Below are 19,205 nucleotides of genomic sequence, written 5' to 3'. Positions count from 1 at the left end.
AGAGTGGAAGGGAGGCCGAGTGGCCGGGAGGAAGAGTGGGCAGGGTGTTGATTGCCTGGGAGGGAGAGTGGGTGGGGTATTGTTTTGCTGTTCAGAAGGGAGGGAGGTTGCTTTGGGCAGAGAGAGAGAGGGAATGGGGAGAGAGATGGAATGAGGGGGAGAGAGACGGAAAGAGCGGGAGAGAGACGGAATGAAGGGGAGAGAGAGAATGAGGGAGGAGAGAGACAGAATGAAGAGGAGAGAGGGTGTGTGTGGGGGACAAAGGGGAATGAGGGGGAGAGAGAGGTGATGTGGGGGAGAGATAAGGAATTGGGAGGGGGGAGAGAGAAGGTATGAGAGAGAGAGAAGGAATGTGGGGGAGAGAAGGAATGTGGGGATGTGGGGAGAGAAAAGGGATGGGGAGAGAGAGAGAGAGAGAGGGGATGGGGGGAGAGATGGAATGAGGGGGAGAGAGACGGAATGAAGGGGAGAGAGAGAATGAGAGAGGAGAGAGACGGAATGAAGAGGAGAGAGGGTGTGTGTGGGGGACAAAGGGGAATGAGGGGGAGAAAGAGGTGATGTGGGGGAGAGATAAGGAATTGGGGAGGGGAGAGAGAAGGAATGTGGGGGAGAGAAGGAATGTGGGGATGTGGGGAGAGAAAGGGGATGGGGAGAGAGAGAGAGAGAGGGGATGGGGAAAGAGAAGTGGGGATGTGGAGAGAGAGGATGGGGCAGAGAGAGGATGAGGAAAGATAGAGGATGGAGAGAGAGAGAGGATGGGGAGGTAACGGGAGAGAGGATGGAGGGAGAGAGAAAGAGGATGGGGGCAGATAGCGGGGATGGGGGAAAGAGAGGGGGTGGGGAGGGGGCGAGTCAGCGGGTGAGGGAAGAGAGAGGCGGGTGTTTGGAAGAGGGGATGGAGGGAGAGACAGGGGAGGTGGAAGGAGAGAGAGAGGAGGTGAGACCAGAAGGAGGGGGATGAGGGGTGATAGAGGGGAGATGAGGGGAAACGAGAGGGAATGGAGAAAGAGAGGATGGGGGGAGAGAATGAGGGAGAGGTTAAGAAGAGAGAGAGGGATGGGCATGAGAGAGGGGATGGAGGAGAGATTGGGCTGGCAGAGAGACTGAGGAGATGGGGGTGAGAGATCGGGGGTAGAGAGGGGATAGGGAGAGAGAAAGGGGATGGGGATAGAGAGAAAGCGGCAGGGGAGAGACAAAGGGGATTGTCAGAGAAAGGGGATGGGGAGAGAGGGGATGAGGGGATGGGGATTGAGAGAAAGGATGGGGGTTGAGAGAGGGGATTTGGGGAGAGAGGGTATGGGGGAGAGAAGGGGATGAGGGGAGAGAGGACAGGAAGAGATAAAGGATGGGGTAAAAGAGGATGGAGAGAGAGGGAGGCTGGGGAGGAGAGATAGGCTGGAGAGAGAGGTTAGGGAGAGAGAGGCTTGGGAGACAGCGGATGGGAGATAGAGGGGAGAGAGAGAGGATGGAGAGAGAGGATGAAGGGAGTGAGAGAATGAGGAGAGCTACAGAGAATGGGGAAAGAGAAAGATAGAGAGGATGGAGAGAGATAGAGATGAGAGAGAGAGAGAAAGGGAAAGAGAGAGGTTTGGAAGAGAGAAGAGGGATGGGGAGAGAGAGAAGTTGGCGACAGAGAAAGAGAGGATGGGAAGAAAGAGAGGATGAAGAGAGAGAGGCTGGGAGAGTGAGAGAAAGACTGGGGAGAGAGATAGAGGATGGGATGAGAGGGGCTGGGGAGAGATTTATTTGTTTATTTATAAAATAAAGTAAGGAAGTAATACATTGAGAGAGAACTCCTGGCCACAGAGTTATGGTGACAAATACATGGTTGCATTAAGTGAACAGAGTATATCAGTATAAAGATATATTGCATGAAACAGTTACATACCAGATCAAAATGTGAGGCAGCTTTAGTTGTGAAAGAACTTAGTCTGGTGGCGGCTTTGAGAGTCTCAGGTAGATTGAGGATGGGGTGATAAGAGGGGGTGAGGATCGGGACGAGAGGGAGGGGATGGGAAGAGAGAAGATTTGGAGATAAGGGGGAGAGGATGGAGGGAGAGAGATAGGGGATGGGGAGACAGAGGATGGAGAGAATTGGAAGAGAGAATAGGGGTGGTGGGAGAGAGAGGGTAGGTGGGAGTAGAGAGAAAGGGATGACGGGAGAGAGAGGAGATGAGGGTATGGGTTGAGAGACAGGGGATCGGAGAGAGGAGATAGGGTTATAGGGGGAGAGAGGAATGGAGGAAGAGAGAGGGAAATGGGGGAGATAGAAGAGGAATAGGGGGAGAGTGAAAGGGGTGGGGGAAGAGATAGGGGGAATGAGAATAGAGGATGGGGGAGAGAGAGAGGATGGGGGAGAGAGAGAGAATGGGGGGAGAGAGAGAGAATGGGGGGGCGATTGGATGGGGAGAAAGAGAGGATGAAGGGAGAGAGAGGATGGGGAGGGAGAGAGATGATGTGGGAGAGAGAGAGAGAGAGGATGGGGAGAGAAAGGGGAGAGAGGGGACGGGAGAAAGAGGTCATGGGAATTATGGGGGCAGATAGGATGGGGGAGAGAGAGGAAGGGGGACAGAGGAAGGGGGTAGAGCAGATGGGGTAGGGAGTAGGGGGAAGAGAGAGATGACAGGGGAAGAGAGGATGGGGAGGGAGTGAGGATGGGGAGGAAAGAGAAAGGATTGGGGAGAGAGGCGATGGGGGAGAGATAGGGGGAGAGAGGCAATGAGGGGAGACAGAGGATGACAGGAAAGAGGGGATAAGGGGAGAGAGGATGGGGGTGGGTGAGAGTGGTGGATGCAAGAGAGAGGGGTGGGGGTGAGAGGGGGATGGAGTAGATAGAGAAGGGGATTTTGGGGGGAGAGAGGAGGAATGGAGGAGAGAAGAAATGGGAGAGAGAGATGATGATGGGGAGAGATAGAATAGGGGGGGGGAGAGAGAGAATAGGGGGGAGAGAGAGAATGGGGGGAAGAGATAGGATGGGAGAAAGAGATGATAAGGGAGAGAGAGGATGGGGGGGAGAGAGATGATGGGGGAGAGAGAGTGGAAGGAGGGGAGAGAAAGGGGAGAGAGGGACGGGAGAAAGAGGGCATGGGAATTATGGGGGCAGATAGGATGGGGGAGAGAGAGGGAGGGGGACAGAGGAAGGTGGAAAGAGGAAGGGGAACAGAGGAAGGGTTACAGAGGAAGGGGGTAGAGCAGATGGGGTAGGGAGTATGGGGAAGAGGGAGATGACAGGGGAAGAGAGGATGGGGAGGGAGAGAGGATGGGGAGGAGAGAGAATGGGGTAAAGAGAATGGAGAGAGAGAATGGGAGGCGAGATGGGCTGGGGGGAGAGAGAGGGCATGGAGAGGATGGGGAATAGAGAGAATGGGGAGAGAGAGAAATAGGATGCTGGAGAGAGGAGAGGGGGGGAGAGGGAGAGAAAGGGAGGGAGAGAGAGGACAGGGAGAGAGAGGGGATAGGGAGACAGAGATAGAGGATGGTGGGAGAGAGGGAGTTTTCTTCGCCCTTGGCTCACTCTGCCTATCAGAAAGTCAATAAAGATAAGGTGAGGGGGAATAGGAGGCTTTAACAGTACAAGCACTGGCTGATTTTATGTTACTACCTTGGAAAATGTAAACATAAACACCTATACACATCAATGACAACCCTCAGGAGCTTACAAGCCAACATAATAAATGTATCAGTTGTAGTACAATAATTCCCTTTACATTGAATGGAAACGCAGGTGCACAGTATGTGCATCTCTAATACAGGACTACCATGTCCACGTGACACAATTAATGAAATTAAAGTGCTTGAAAGTCATTTGGAATGTATTGTGCTGTTACTCAATGATTGTGTTTCTGTTGAAAGATTTGTAGTGACTTAAGTTTCAATTATGTATATTCACAATAGTTTAAAAATGCAAATGGCACATCCTGCTTAAAAGTAGCAAACTGCATTCTAAAGAGGGATTTCTGCGCTCACTGCTGCTTCCAATTTAAAGATGTCCTTCAAATAAAATAGATGTTATCTTGTAATTAAGTGTGTACAGGTGTGGCTAGCTCATCTGTTTTCAAATCTGTTTTAGGCAAATAAATAAACCAATTATCATTGCATTTTTTCCTAAATCTGTCGCACATCCTTAAAATTAGCTCCAAAGTGTCAGACTGCCCTAGTAATTCATCTCATAAGCTGTGAAACAAAAATATATCAATGGTTTCCAACCAATCTGCAATATTATTGGCATTTGAGTACAGGAAGCCCACAATAAGTAAAATATTGCATGTTATTGTTTAAATTGTTAGTGCTAGAATAAGATCAATATGAAGCTTACATGAGAGAGAAAAAATGGCAAAATAATTACCTGTTTAATTTGCATTACTTGTTTTACTATGGAATTAAAAATGACACATTTTTATTTCACAGGTAGTATAACAAAAAAATCAAAGCCCGTTGTAAAATCCTAACTATGATCATTTGAACTGGGGGTTTTCAATGTCTGTAAAAATGTGTAGATAAATAAATAAACGAATTAAGGAGAAGCACAGAATTTGGGGAAATGGATTCTCTTGTTCTGCTGTGCTGGCTCAAGCACTGAAGTGGACAGGCGTCAACCATCTGGGCTCACTTTATCTTGTAGCATACCCCATAGCAACTAATTACTGGTAGCTTGACTTGAAATCATTGAACTGTACAACCAAAATGAACAACTGCCATCTCTAAACATAATCCCACATAGAGATTGATTTATTGCTGTAGCACGTTTGTAGCAGGTCAAAGTAAGAAAAGCTCTAGGCCTTGCACAAAAGACCTTATTTGATTAATATGGTTGTTCACACAACAAGACCACAAGCAAGAACCAGACGTGCTGCATATGGGAACCCTGACACATACTGTATGCATCCTAGGATGTCATATGCATGTAAAACCTCGGAAATGCAATATAAATCAATAATATATCTCACCAAACTCTTCCAACAGACTATTTATCTATCTGCAAAATAATCATGAAGACAAACCAAATACAGCTGCTGATCCTGACGCACTTCACTCCCATTCAAGCACCAATAGAAAATAATATGCTAAAGGACCATCCTGTTGGCTCTTAATGTGGATTAGCCTGTAGCATAGATATGAACAACACATAATCAACTTGGCAATGATCTGTGGGGGCTTTATTTCAAGCTCCTCGATGGACATTAATTTTTTTGTATAGTAGCCAGAGGAAACTCTTGTTTAAAAATCTTGTTGGAAGTTTCTTATATTTGAGTATTTGTTTTTTTTTACCCAGACATGGTAGAGATTTCTTTCTGTAGAAATCTTCAGGAAACTTGGGGAGCGCAGGTACCAGAAAAGGAAGAAATAAAAGACGCAAATAGGGCAATATTGCCTCTTCAAAATTGGTATGCTGAGTGACTCGATATGAAGTTTCCACAGTTTATAATTACCAAATAGGCATATAGCCATCGCGGCACTGGACAACCTTTACGTGGTCATTCTCACTAGTTTGCAGGTATCTCGGGATGGAAGAGAAAATAGGAACACAGTAGTGCAGAGCAACAAGGTGAAAAAGTTTTTATGTAGCAATAACTCAAGAGTGCACACTCACACTCTAACTGTTAAAACATCAGCATTGATAACAAGAGGGGGAGAGAGAAGATGGATGGGGACTATGGGGCCTTTTCTACTGGCTTCGATCACTAACTCATCGAGCCTTTTGAGCAGTTCCCGAACGATTTGGCCAGTTTGTTATTCAGAAAGCTTCGATAACTTGCCAAACTCGTTTGGGAAGGGCATTTTCCCGAGCAGTAGTGCTCTAGCTCAAACACACCAAGCGGGAGCTGACAAACAGCTCCAGATCGCCATTTTGATAAGATCACGATATTCCAGTAGCCCCGATAATCTCATCGGGGCTCTGAACTAGCGAGCTTATCACAGATCTCATCTCGCCACCTTTGCGGTGGCGAGATGAAATTTGAAAGTGGGACTTAGAATTTCTTTTTTCTTTTTATTGCATCGGATTGAAGCCGGGAGTCTCCGGAGCTGATACACATTAATATCAGCAGCTCCGAGACCCCCGGCTTCAATCCAATGCAATAAAAATACATTTACAGGCAGCTTCATCACCTCAGCGGCTAACAGCTACGGTAACGAAAGGGTTAAACACCAGTGCCCGGTTTATTGTGGGTTGCAGTGGTAGGTGAAGGTGGTATTTGGCCCATAGTGGGTGTTTAGGAATTGCGTGGGGGGTTGCGGGAGGAGTTAACCCTTCATTTCCTTAGTGGTTACTACCGCTATGGTAGTGAAGGGTTAACCCCTCCCGCTATCCCACCCGGCAGGCATAAACACCCACCATGGGCCAAGTACTAACGTCACCCACCGCTGCTATCCATGTACAGATGAATATCTAGATTTAGATGCTTTCACTATATTACAGTATATTTAAGGACTTACACTGTATATTAGTGTATTTAGGAACTTACACTGTATATTACAGTGTATTTAGGGGATTACATTGTATATTACAGTATGTTTAGGGCTTACACTATATATTACAGTGTATTTATGGTCTTACATCATATATTACAGTATATTTAAGGGCTTACACTGTACTGTATATTACAGCATATTTAGTGGGCTTACGCTGTATATTACTGTACATCTAGGGGCTTATACTGTATATTACAGTACATCCATCAAAGCAACTGATTGCAACCTATTAGTCCCAAGTGCTCCTATGGGAGCTACTATTGTAATTAAGATTTAATTGTGTGGGCTCATGCAGAGTAACACCCCCTCTCCCATCACATGGTATAGAGTGACTTGGCAGGAAGGAAGCCACTCCCACTGTATGCATGGTGATCAGTAACGTCACCATCAGGGTATACTGTATATTGCAAGACTGAAGGTCCGGGAACTCAGGTTCCTGGGAGAAACAGTTTGAGGAGCCTCGCAGTTGGTAACGTAAATAAGTATCCCATGTATAGTTAATGTATAGTGATAATCTAAAAAATATGTTGGCGTGTTATAAATATATGATAATAGTTCATTTTCCCATTATACCGTATATACAGTACGATCAGTAAAGCAATGTGTTCAAATGCAAACCAGAATGTCTAATGTGTATATTCTGTCTTGTTTACCCTCTACTGTATACAGAATTTATAACCATTGAGATGTTAGGAAAACCTTACATTAGCCATGTTCATGCTTTAAAATATATGCATGTCTACTGATAGCATAAAACATCAGCAGCATATCCCAGCTGAAACACTCTACATAATTAAATTCACTGGTGTAAATCAATACAGAACCAACATCAAAATGAATGCCAAATAACAACAAGACGTTAGAACCTACTTTATGTAAAAATGAGCCACATCTGGTCCACTGCAAATATTATATATCTAGTATTAGGTAAGAAGAAAGAGTGGTGAAGTGTTTTCTACTATATATTGCAGGTCGAGCTTTTCTAATTGTGGTCTGGAATCTCATGTAAATTCTCTGTGAATAGAGAATCCGCATGAACAGAAAGGCTGGTTTTTATGTGCCGTTTTCTCCTTGCAACTACGTCCAGTGTAAAAAACATGCTAGTTAGAGATGGGCGAATCCTCCCAAATCCATTTCCCAGATTTTCACTGATGTTATCCGTAAAATAAGATTTGGGGTGTTTTCAATCCGCACGGATTCATCCAAAACCGCCATTGGATACGACCCATTCACGGATTTGTAGAATCCAATCCGCGGATACAGCAATCCATTGGCGGATTCTTAACAATCCGCCAACAGGTTGCGGAATCCGCAGATTGGATTCCAGAAATCCGTCCACGGGTTGCGGAATCCGCGGAGTGTATTGGCAATAATAATAAAAAAAATCCGCAAAAAGCAATTCGCCCTTTTTCAGATTGATCCACTGAAATCCGCGCACCAAAGGAACCGGGCGATCCGCTGCGGATCCAAATCCACCCCAAAAATGTGGCCGTCTCTTTGATCTACACCGTCTCTAGTGCTGGTCAAGTTTTTGTTTAATTTGATGCAGTGTGCTAGCCAAGGACAGGAGGCCTCAGATTTTTGACGACAGTAAAAGGAAAAAGTAGATGTACTTAGCTGCATAATTGATACTGTACATCCTGTAATATGTGCACCACAGAACTTCTCAATTACTCCTTCTACTGACAGTCCCCAAATATATTGCAACATTAAAGCAAATTACCTTAATACATCAATGCTGAGAGGCACAAGATAAAATGATACACTTCATACATTTTACTCCAAACTTGCTATGATACATTACCGCATTTCAGCTTATAGTTTCTGATTAATAGTATATTTTTAATGTCCCATTGGCTAATAAATAAACATATTTTTTTTTTACAGAAATACAGTATATTAAATCTGATTTCGTTTGAGCCACTGTTCCCTTATGATGGTGATTCTTAACCGGTGGGGCACGCCCCTCCAAGGGGCACATCAGGATGTCAGGGGAGGCGTGTGTAGTGTGAAAAAACATATTCAATATTATTATATCATTTTTTTATTTTAAAAAAAAACGGAAGAAAAAAAAAAACAAGTTTACCTATTGCTTTCTTACTATAGAAAGCAGCTGGAGCACCTTTGGTGACGGGGGACATGACGGCCAGGGACAGGCTCCCCCCCACCCCTTCACCTTGATCCCTGCTGCCTGGCGTGTTCTGCCCCCTGCCTCCCCATCACCCCGCCAGACGGTGACGGAGGTGAGAGGGAGTGGCTGAGGGATTCAAATCCTGGGCAGGGGTGGGACATCCGGCCCACGCCCTGCCAGGAAGGTCCCTGCACAGCCGTCCCTTTGTTATGCGTGATAACGTTACGGTTTTATGGTTATACTGTTATAGTGTTGATGGTTGTATTTAATGTTTCTTTAAAATAATAAAAAGAAGAAGATGAAGGAAAGACTTTGATGTCTCGCATAGTTGAGGTGGGCATTTCAAGGCGTGTGGTTGCCTTTGTCACGACAGCTGTTGGGCGGGTAAGTGCGCTTTAACCTTGTCAGACATGGCTCTGTGGTACGGAAAAGCCCGGTGATGGCTGTGGGAGGCGAGTGGGCAGGGCTCAACTTGTGTGATTCCCTGGGGCCCAGTCTCGCTTATCGGCAGGGCTGTGGGGTGCCCACGCTGGCAGGGGTACTACTTACCGGGGTACATTATCTGTTTGAATAAAAGCTGCAGCCGTTGTGCCTGAAAACCTTCATTGTGGGGTTATTTAGTTATATGTTAGTTTATGGCAAGTTGTATGCGGGGACGGAGGGGGAGCTTCCTTGCAGGCTCCAAGGTCAAGTACGCATCTTATAGCATCATCCTATGACGCGCAGTACGGCACCGATTATCTTTCCTTTATCTTTCTCTATCTCTAAGTTACGCTGTAGAGTATGTCGTGGGTGGATGGTGTGGGGTGTATTTGTGTGTGTGGGGGAGAGATGTGGAGCGGGAGTTGTGTGTGATGGGGGGAGGTGTGTGTGGGGGAGTTGTGTGTGTGGTGTGTGTGGGGAAATGTGGGGTGGGGAGGATTGTGTCTGTGTGGGGGGGATTGTGTCTGTGTGCGGGTGAAGGGAGGGATGTTGTGTTTGTGTGTGAGGGTAGTTGTACATGTCGGGGGGGGGGGAATTGTGTGTGTGGCCAGTGGGGGATTGAGTAAGAGGAGGTGGGCATTGCGTGATAGAGGGAAGGGACATAGTGTGAGTGAGAGAGAGGAAGAGTGTAAGATGGGGAGAGTGAGCGAGAGAGGGGGGAGATAAATACATGGGGATGTGAGAAGGGAGGAGTAAACAGAGGAGGGAGAGAGCGAGAAGGTGAGGGAAAAATTGGGCCTCGCAAGGTCGCCGACAGGGGGGGCTGCAGTGGAAACTGTTCCGGGACCCTGGGAAAGCAGTCGGCAGACCTTGTGAGGCTTGAAATAGCTACATTCGGGCTTGAAATATATTGATATTTATTGTATGCACTTTGTTCCATTTGTATTTTTAACATGCTTCATGCTGTTAAAAAAAACCAACATGAATAACTCATTTTTATTGCAAATAACATAATGTAGTTGTCTTATATAAATGCCTTCATAGAGACATACTGTACTGTATCTTCAGCATGGTGACTGGTTAGGTATATTATTAGCAACTGTACTCCCTGGACCACTCTGGTTCCCTTAAGAACCTATAGCATCCCCATTTGTCCTCCTCTCTTCCACTGTGTGCTTCTTAAGATCCATAAGTCTTATCTTTGTAAGGCTTAAATGAAATGAAGAACGGAAAAAAAACACAGTGGAACATTTAGCCTAGGAAAGAAAATAAAGTACAAATCAGTGTGCTTTAAAACTACATTTTCCATAAAAACATTTTTTTTTTAAACTACAGCAATTCAATGAATGCAACCTAAAAGTGATCTGTCATTTCGACTGGGATATATTAGTGCCTTTATAAACTCTTCCCTAAAAGAACCAACATCAATAATATAGAACGAACATCGTTTTCGGAGTTTGAAATTGTTTTATTAAGGAAAACAAAATATATTGCCCTGTGTATATTTTGCTTGCTTTCATCTTAAATGTATTCAATTTCACCCATCCTTCATAACAACTGCAGACATAAAACAGTTTTCATAGCACCAGACACAGTTGACTGCACAAATAACAAATATTGCAGTTTAGCAAAAAGCTTTTATCGTTTGAAAAAGAAAAAAAAAAATGTCTTGTATTAAAAACTGCACAGTACATGCAGCAGATTCTAAACTATATACAATTAAATTGCAGTAGACCTAAGGCTGCAGCTTGCTTCAAAAATGAGTGTAGTGGCTACATTTACCTGCAATGCTGGGGGTGTAATGTGATTTATTTCTCTGCGCAAAGAGATAACTGGTGATAGCAATGACAGAAAAAGGTAGAACCCCCACAGAATGAAGGGGTCTCTGTAAAAATAAGAGAACTTTTTCCTGCCATGGGTTCTACCGATACATTGTGTTGCAAGGTGTTCATATCATTTATAGATACAGTACCAAGAGTGCTAATTCAATGTATCATAGTGAATGAGCAGGTCAACCTGAATCTTAGTCATTGGTGATACATGTTCTCTGCTGCTAGAAAGAGATCATGGAAAATACTGCATTCCACGGTCCTCGAGCAGTAAAGAGGGAGGTAATTGATTATTACTGTAAGTATGCCACAATTCTAAATAAATTGGTTTCTTTATAGATCGAACCTAACACTACCAATAGAATATTTCATGGGGGCACCATGTATTTTATTTATATAGTGCACATAGTATACTCTGCACTTTACAATAGAGGCACTACAGTACAGGGAATTATAATATAATAAGCGCACCGAACAAAGTCAAACGATAGGAAAATAAATCCCTGCCCCGGAGAGCTTACAATCTAAGTGGCGTGTTGGGAGATTTACAGAAACAGCAAGTGGGGAAGTAAGTGCATTAGATGGCAGTGCTTGACCCCAATGGTTGGTAGTAGCGACTGTGGGTCAGCAGCCATGAGCCTAGGCAAGGGAAATGCTTCATTTAAGAGGTGAGTTTTAAGGTTTGACTTGAAGGTGGGGACAGAGGGTGCTTGGCGAGTGTGAAGGAGTAACACAGGTAAGGGGCAGTGAGGGAAAAGCTTTAAGATGAGAGAGAGAGCAATTGAGGTGAAAGGGGTGGAAAGGAGACAGGTATGAGTAGAGCGCAAGAGACGAGCAATGGCATAACGGGAGATCAAAGCTGATATGTAGGGAGGAGCAGATGAGTGGAGAGCCTTGAAGATAAGGAGAACTTTGTAGGTTTTGGGAGAAAGTGAAATTATTCTACTCAAGCCTGTCTCTCTGCTCCTGCCTTTCACATAGAGATTGGCTTACTTGAAAGAATTACGGACTGGAAGTATGGCGTTACTAGAATGCCCGCTTTTCAATGTGATTTCATTAAAATTACAAATAACATTTCCAACTGGCTGCAAAACAATGCAATCTTTAATTATTATATAGAAAATTGAAAGTGGCAGATTTAATGGTAAAAATCACACTATTACTTTGAGTACTTTTTATGATCAGAAAAAAGTAATTAAATAAAGTAATTAAATGAGTTAATACACTGACATACAGAATTATTGCCAAATGTAATATAATATTGACTTGTACCTACTGTTTTCGAGTATAATGAGAACTGCTTCAGTCTATGGCTGGAATCCCGAAATAAAATGCAATATCGAAGCAAGATGCTTTATCATTTATTTACTCAATAATAGGGCTTAATTGCCTTCAAAGAAAAGAATTGTTTGGTGCCAAACTAACACTGGTAATGAGGGAATGGGATAAGCTGTCAAATACATAAATGACCATGCTACTTACTCATGATACTTACTCATGCTACTGTACTTTCTCATGCTACTTACTCAAACTCACCAAACACTTCAACCAGGTTTACCTTCTAACTGAGAGTAAAATATAACTGCCAAACGAAATATTCTTCTTCACAATTGGCAAACAAATACTTTTGTAGGCTTAAATACCACTTTTTTTTTTTTAGAAATAACTTCATAAAGAAAATAACTGTAAGAGAAATGTTTTTGGGCTACATGTTCATTATTAAATAATCTGACAAAGTGTTTTGTTTTTTAAACATGTCAAAACGCCTGCGCCTTGGAGCAAGTTTCAGAAGGGAATTTCCCCTATTGCCAACATTAAGTACCTTGTATCATGTCAATGATAAGCTCCCACACTGTGAGAGTTCCTGTGGTACTTACCACTCTACTTTGTTGCTTAATCAACACTTAGACAAATTCATGTAGTGACATTTAGTATAAAGTTGCAGGCCAGATTTACCAAGGCTGGTTCCGTTGAAGACACAGGTCAGACACGTCCTATTCCCTTCCACGGTCTTTCACTGCCGGAAGGTGTCTTGTGCAAAGGCACTACTTACTAAGTATGGCCTTATATACTGTAATGTATAAATTCACTTGATTTGTCTGTTTATTTTTTGGTTTCTTTCTCAACCATCAAACTAGGGTGGCTTCCCACAGCACTATGGCCTGTCTTCTGGAAGTATCCCCACTCACAATATATCTCATATTGCTTCTTTTGTTGAAATATTAACATAGGCAACAACAAAAAAATTGTTGGTTGGCCAATCAATACTGCCAGTGTTCTTGTGAGACTCTTGAATCTTTAAAAGCATGTGTTCTACTGTCTTGGAAAGAAACACAATGTGATATATTGAGTATATGTATATATATATATATATATATATTAAACACACAAACCCAGCAAGCTCAAACGCCCACACCCTCCTAATATTGACTATATGTAATGCCACATAGAGTGCAACTGGGCTGTGGCACATGAATATAGGAAAACACAGGGGGTGCCCAGTGCTACATCCAAATGACAAAACATACATGGTAATAATTACAAGAAATGATGCTTCAATACTAATAACATTGCTAATGCTAATAATAATTATTAGCATTAGCAATGTTATTAGTATTGAAGCATCATTTCTTGTAATTATTACCATGTATGTTTTGTCATTTGGATGTAGCACTGGGCACCCCCTGTGTTTTCCTATATATATATATATATATATATATATATATACATACATATATATATAAAACAAAAAAGAAGCGCCAGTTCCGTGTGTAAAATACTGAGTGGATTTTATTATATAATAAGTAGAGTAGTCTTAGAGACCAATGCTAGACCGGTGTGATTAAAAAGCAATCAATATCCAGTAAAAAATAATAATCAGCAGCAATAAGCAAGTGACATACATAAGTCTGTGGAACAGATGGAGCGAGGAGACAAAATTAAGGAGGATAAACACTGAGTGGAATATTGGTTAATGGCAGTCCATATAGCTAATAACAGCTGGAAAACAATTGTCCCCAATTATAGAGCAATTCTTCTCAGAGGTAATTTCGGTGCAATGTTAGCAAACCTAATAGAGCACGGGATGATTCTCCTCAACGTGCGGTCTGATTCCGCTGTGAAACAGTGTTCAATGGAAGAAACAGAATCCCGCCTATAGCATGAACAGACCTGACTGTATACCAAACCTCATGTAGAGGTGATGTCTACCTCTGTATCAGACCTCGCACAGGTACCGAGTGCGTGTCTCCAGCGTGTGCTTATATCCCCGGATCCAGAGCAGCAATCTGTACTCAGTGCTCCTCCGTGTCAGACCTCGCTTGGGCACCAGATGCGTGTTTCCAAAGTTTCCCTCTGTACCCGAATGTGGAGCAACACTCTGTATTCAATGTTCCCCAGAGTGTGTAACCGCGTCACTGCGTAGCTGCGTGATGATGTAACGACGTACCAACGCGTTTTGTCACTAAGAGTGACTTTCTGAAGCCACTGACAGCTTTCCCAGGGGGCCCAGGAATAAAGGTGCCCCTGTTGGCAGCCCTGCAAGTCCTCATTCTATTTCTCTTACACTCCCCCCTCCCCACTCCCGTCACTTCCCCATCCTCATGCTCTCATTCCCCCTCCTACTTAGGCCGCCTAGGCGCTGACCCGTGCTGAGGCGCGCTCACGCTCGGCAGTGAGCCCCTGCAGCCGCAACGAGAGCGGCTTTAGCAGGGGCTCGCGCACGCTTCCGCAGGCGTGCAGAAGCGTAGCCGACAAGTCAATTTTAGTTTTGGCGCTCACGGGAGCGCAGGGCCGGTCACGTGAGCGGTTTGCCAAATGAGGGCGAACCAGGTCCATGACGTCACTGGCCCGCCCCCCGACGCGCCCCCGGACGGCGCGCGAACTAAGGCCAGGGAAAGCACCCGCTTTCCCTCAGCCTCAGCGCGCCTCCGCACGGCTTAAGTCACTATGGACTTAGCATTACTCATTTTATTTAATAACAACTTTAACATACACTTAATATAATAATAATAATAATATAATAATCTATATACTGTATATTCTCTTTATAATCTATATACTGTATATTCTCTTTATAATCTATATACTGCATATTCTCTTTATAATCTGTATACTGCATATTCTCTTTATAATCTGTATACTGTATATTCTCTTTGATTTATTATCATTCACAAAGAATCTACCTACTTAACAATACTATATGATTTGCATTCACAATTATGTGTCAACAAATACAATATCAGATTTACTAGTCTATTTGTAAATCTGATACAAGTGCATTGCATTTTGCCATTTACTATAAAACATGCCTTGGAATGGAGGTGCTAACGTTAAATCCCCCTGTAAGTCAATATCCCCCTTTGTTTCCATTAGGGGTATATATATAATAAATGAACACAAACTATAATCTATAGGCAATAAATGGGATTGTATATTATGAGGTTAATATGTCTGATACAAAACATGTGTTTTACTTCCCTCTGAAAAAACCTTTCAGGCACTACAGCAACTGCTAATTAACAGGTTGATCGATTCATATATCATTAAAAGCCATTGCGTGCATGAGAAAGGTGTATAGGAGATACGATGAAGTGAAAACCAAGCCAAGTCATACTTTCAGGGCGCTTTTTTACATCTGCTTTTTAAATTAAAGACTTAAAAAAAAAAACCTTGCCATTTATAATGCTCTCAACAGCATTCTTCAAGTTACAGAGGAATGAACTGAAAGAGAAGGAATGACAACATTAAATAATCTCATTTGTCATGATCTTCTCAGAGAGGATTGAGAAGCCATACTCGGGTCAGCTTTTCCCGATCAACCAAGCTAATAGGAAAAGCTGAATAGCTACATGGATTCCATGCGCACCGCACACTTCTTCATCATCTATACACAGCTTTTTGGCTCCTGAAACAGATCCTTCAACAGGGAAAAGGAACGAGGCAGCAGTGACGGGCCACAAATATTATTTATCCACTAAAGTAGACAAATGAAGCAAAAATTGGCCAAATGCATTTATAGAGTTAGACAGCTGTGGCTGTTCCCATATCCAGCGTGATTAATAAAGAGCTATTTCTAAAAAATAAAAAATAACTCATGTTTTATGAGTGAATAGAAATGTCCAACTAAGAGAAGAGACAGATGCATTTACTGGGAGAGGAAACAATTTGCTAATGCTCAAGTAAGACCAGGACTGGAAGGGGTATTCCCTTAGTCATGGGTGCTCAACTCCAGTCCTCAAGAACCCCCCAACAGGTTAGGTTTTAAGGATATCCCAGCTTCAGCACAGGTGGCTCAATCAGTCCCTGCTTCAGCACAGGTGGTGCAGTGTTCGGCTGAGCCTCTGATTGAGCCACTTGTGCTGAAGCAGGGACTGATTGAACCACCTGTGCTGAAGCAGGCATAGCCTGAAATCCTGACCTGTTGGGGGGGCTTCAGGACTGGAGTTAAGCACCCCTGCCCTGTCAATGGTTTTCAAACCTCTCCTTCACAAACCCGACAGGCAATGTTTTGAGGATAACCAAGCAAATACTCTGTATTTATCTGATGACAAATGCATCATCCTGTTTGGTAACTCACTGGCCATCCCTACAGTCTGACTGGAGTTCCCCACTTCAGGTTTGAAAATCACTAGCCCAAGTCAATAGCGTAAGGACTTTTGCACGATGATCACGTTGTACATTGATTGAGAAATTCACATCTTAAATGATACAGCACGTGAGAAGAAAAGCAGAGCGCACTTTGCAATTCCCAGAGCTGATTAATAAAGTTTTTCCAGCCACAGGTGACGACTTCACATGACATTTCATTAATGGATTTCTTAGGCTGTGCAGGCACTATTGTCTGTGAGATGATGCCTGTTTGGTAACTACCTGTAGCAGCTACATCTCAGACAATAACAATAAGCTACAAACAATGATGGAAAGTCTGAGCATAAATACAATTGCAATGCATACCTTCACACATTACATTGTCTTCACACAACAAAAAGGAACCTGTGTAAAATGTTCAGTTTTCTAAAATGAATGTCATTGTCATTAACTTAAAGGATAGAGACATGTCCTGTATGCTTTCTTTGGTGTAGTGTACAGTGCATCTGCTAATGATGTTCCACACCGAGCATGATGAGAATGCACTCAAACATTTTTCTCTCCTGATTTAAAGTCCCAGTCCAATTTGTTTTAGCTAAAAATGAATTTGGTTTGGATTTTTTTTTCTATTGCGGACACACTCATGTTAATAAAATGCTCTGCGTACAGCTGTGTAAAATAATCCTGTTTTGGAGCAATATTGATGTGAAAACATGTTTTGTGGATCCTCTAATCGTGCAGCTTGACAAGTCAGCCATGATTACTGTACTAACCTGTAACAGAAGCGGTTTTGTGATATTTGCTATTGCAGTTTTTACAGGCTCTCAAGCCTCAAATGGAGATGCAATGAACTTAATCCTAATTTCTAAAAGTATATATGTGTTAAACATGGAGAAAGTAATAAATTGCAGAGCGTTTTTAGGGCCATATTTGTTAAGAAGTGCTACTCCACAAAGCATCTTCTGTTCTGGGAAGTCACCTTTCAGTCAGCCATTAACTTGAACCGTACTAACAGGACTGTAAGCCAGCGGTGCGCAAAGTGGGGGGCGCGACCCCCAGGGGGGGCGGGAGATTGTGCTGGGGGGGCGCGGGCTGTTGCAGAGGCCCCGCGCTCTTCCCCCAGGCATTTAAATTAAATGCCGGGGGATCGCGTGAGGCCCCTGCAACTGTTTACTTACCGGGATTCAGCCGTCTGTGTTGCATCGCCATGGCAACGCGGCGTCAATAGACGCCGCGGCACCATGTGACCTGACGTCACACGCCCACGCAGCGTCATCTGACGCGGCTGAAGGAAGGCAGGGGGGCGCGAGAGCCGGGGGCAGAGAGACAGGGGGGCGCAGCACAAAAAGTTTGCGCTCCCCTGCTGTAAGCCATACTGAAAGGTGTGTTATCAAGTAGCACTGCTTTGTAAACATCGCCCTTACTCTTTTGCAATTGTGTATAGAAATGTTGCTAAATGGGACTGAGAATGGAAAGAAATGCCTCTCTCTCAAGGGAAGTGACTGTGTACCTAATGAAACTACTTTATAACTTCAAAAAGCTGCACAAATGACACATTAGTGACTAAAAAGAAGAATTTGCGTTCAGTATGGAAAATGTGTCAGTCAATAAATCCAAGACAAAGCTGAAGGATCTCCTTGTTTCTAGTGGAAGACATTGAAATCCAACAGAATTAACTTTAATAAGTTTTACAGGTAATAATATTAATAATAATAATATTAATAATAATAATAGTTTGTTCTTGTATAGTGCTGCTAGTTTTACGTAGCGCTTTACAGAGGCATTTTGCAGACACAGGTCTCTAGAAACATGCATAGGTTTCATTAAATCATAAATTGTGTCACATATACCTATATTTCAGAACATATAGTGTTATCTCCACATCACTGACACAATTAATTACGGATATTATTAAGAACAGGGTGACATAATGATAATGACAGGTTTGCAAATGTGTCACGTTTAGGGAAGTTCAATTCTTTTACAAGCACCACTTCCTTCAAATTCAATTATATGCTTCTAATCGTATTTAAAACAAGGCACATCTTATTTTTTGAATGGAAGATACTGATATAGAAGTAATTCTTGTGCTGCACCAAGCCTGTCATCAAACTGGCCATTCAACAATTTCAAGTTTTCCACAATAACAAATGGTGAAAAAGAACTTACCTCCATAGAGAACTCTCCAGAACTTTCCCCATATCAGCATGGTAATACTTGGTCAATATCAGGATCACCTACACACAGAGAGACAGAAATACAGTACATTTTAGGAAGATGACCAGCAATAAGACCTAAAATGACAACCAGAATGCTTAAACATGCCTAGTACAAACATAATTTCACAATAACTGAAACAAATAGCATCTAAAATCCAGTAATGCTCTGACTTAGCTGTTTACGAACATTATAAATAAAATAGTGTCATGTCATAAAGAGTTTTATAACTGCATTCATTCATTCAATCACTGTAACCCCCCTGGTCGCACATTTCTGGTGTCCCTGTCAGCTTCCAAAAGGTTACGTCAAGAATCCATGTTGCTCAATATTTTTGGCTGTTTTTCACATTTCCTGAACTGTCTCAAAGAGCCTGACCCCCAAATTCTTACCTCCAGTGGAACAGCTATTTCCCCCTGCTCTCCCAGCATGATAAATGACCGAGTGCATAACAAGAATGTCTCTGGAACATGTGGCATTCTCGTTATATATTGCCTGAGTTATCCTCCCTGTAATATTGAAAATAACAAAGGCAAACGGCAGCA

General features: G+C 43.1%; 1 protein-coding gene across 2 annotated transcripts in view; it reads right to left on the bottom strand.

Moving 5' to 3' along the window:
• The window catches only part of SORCS2 (sortilin related VPS10 domain containing receptor 2), a 639,263-nt gene extending 620,589 nt beyond the window's left edge, over positions 1-18,674 (bottom strand). For both annotated transcript variants that reach the window (XM_075569815.1, XM_075569821.1), the window contains exon 1: positions 18,613-18,674. In XM_075569815.1, the coding sequence (XP_075425930.1) occupies positions 18,613-18,644 (32 nt within the window). In that variant the 5' untranslated portion in view covers positions 18,645-18,674. The remainder of the gene's footprint in view (positions 1-18,612) is intronic.
• Between the last annotated feature and the right edge of the window lie 531 nt (positions 18,675-19,205).

This window comes from Ascaphus truei, chromosome 1 (genome assembly GCF_040206685.1).
Source record: "Ascaphus truei isolate aAscTru1 chromosome 1, aAscTru1.hap1, whole genome shotgun sequence".
Taxonomy (NCBI): domain Eukaryota; kingdom Metazoa; phylum Chordata; class Amphibia; order Anura; family Ascaphidae; genus Ascaphus; species Ascaphus truei.
Note: the sequence above shows the minus strand (reverse complement) of the source record. Positions and strands in the feature narration are given on the sequence as shown.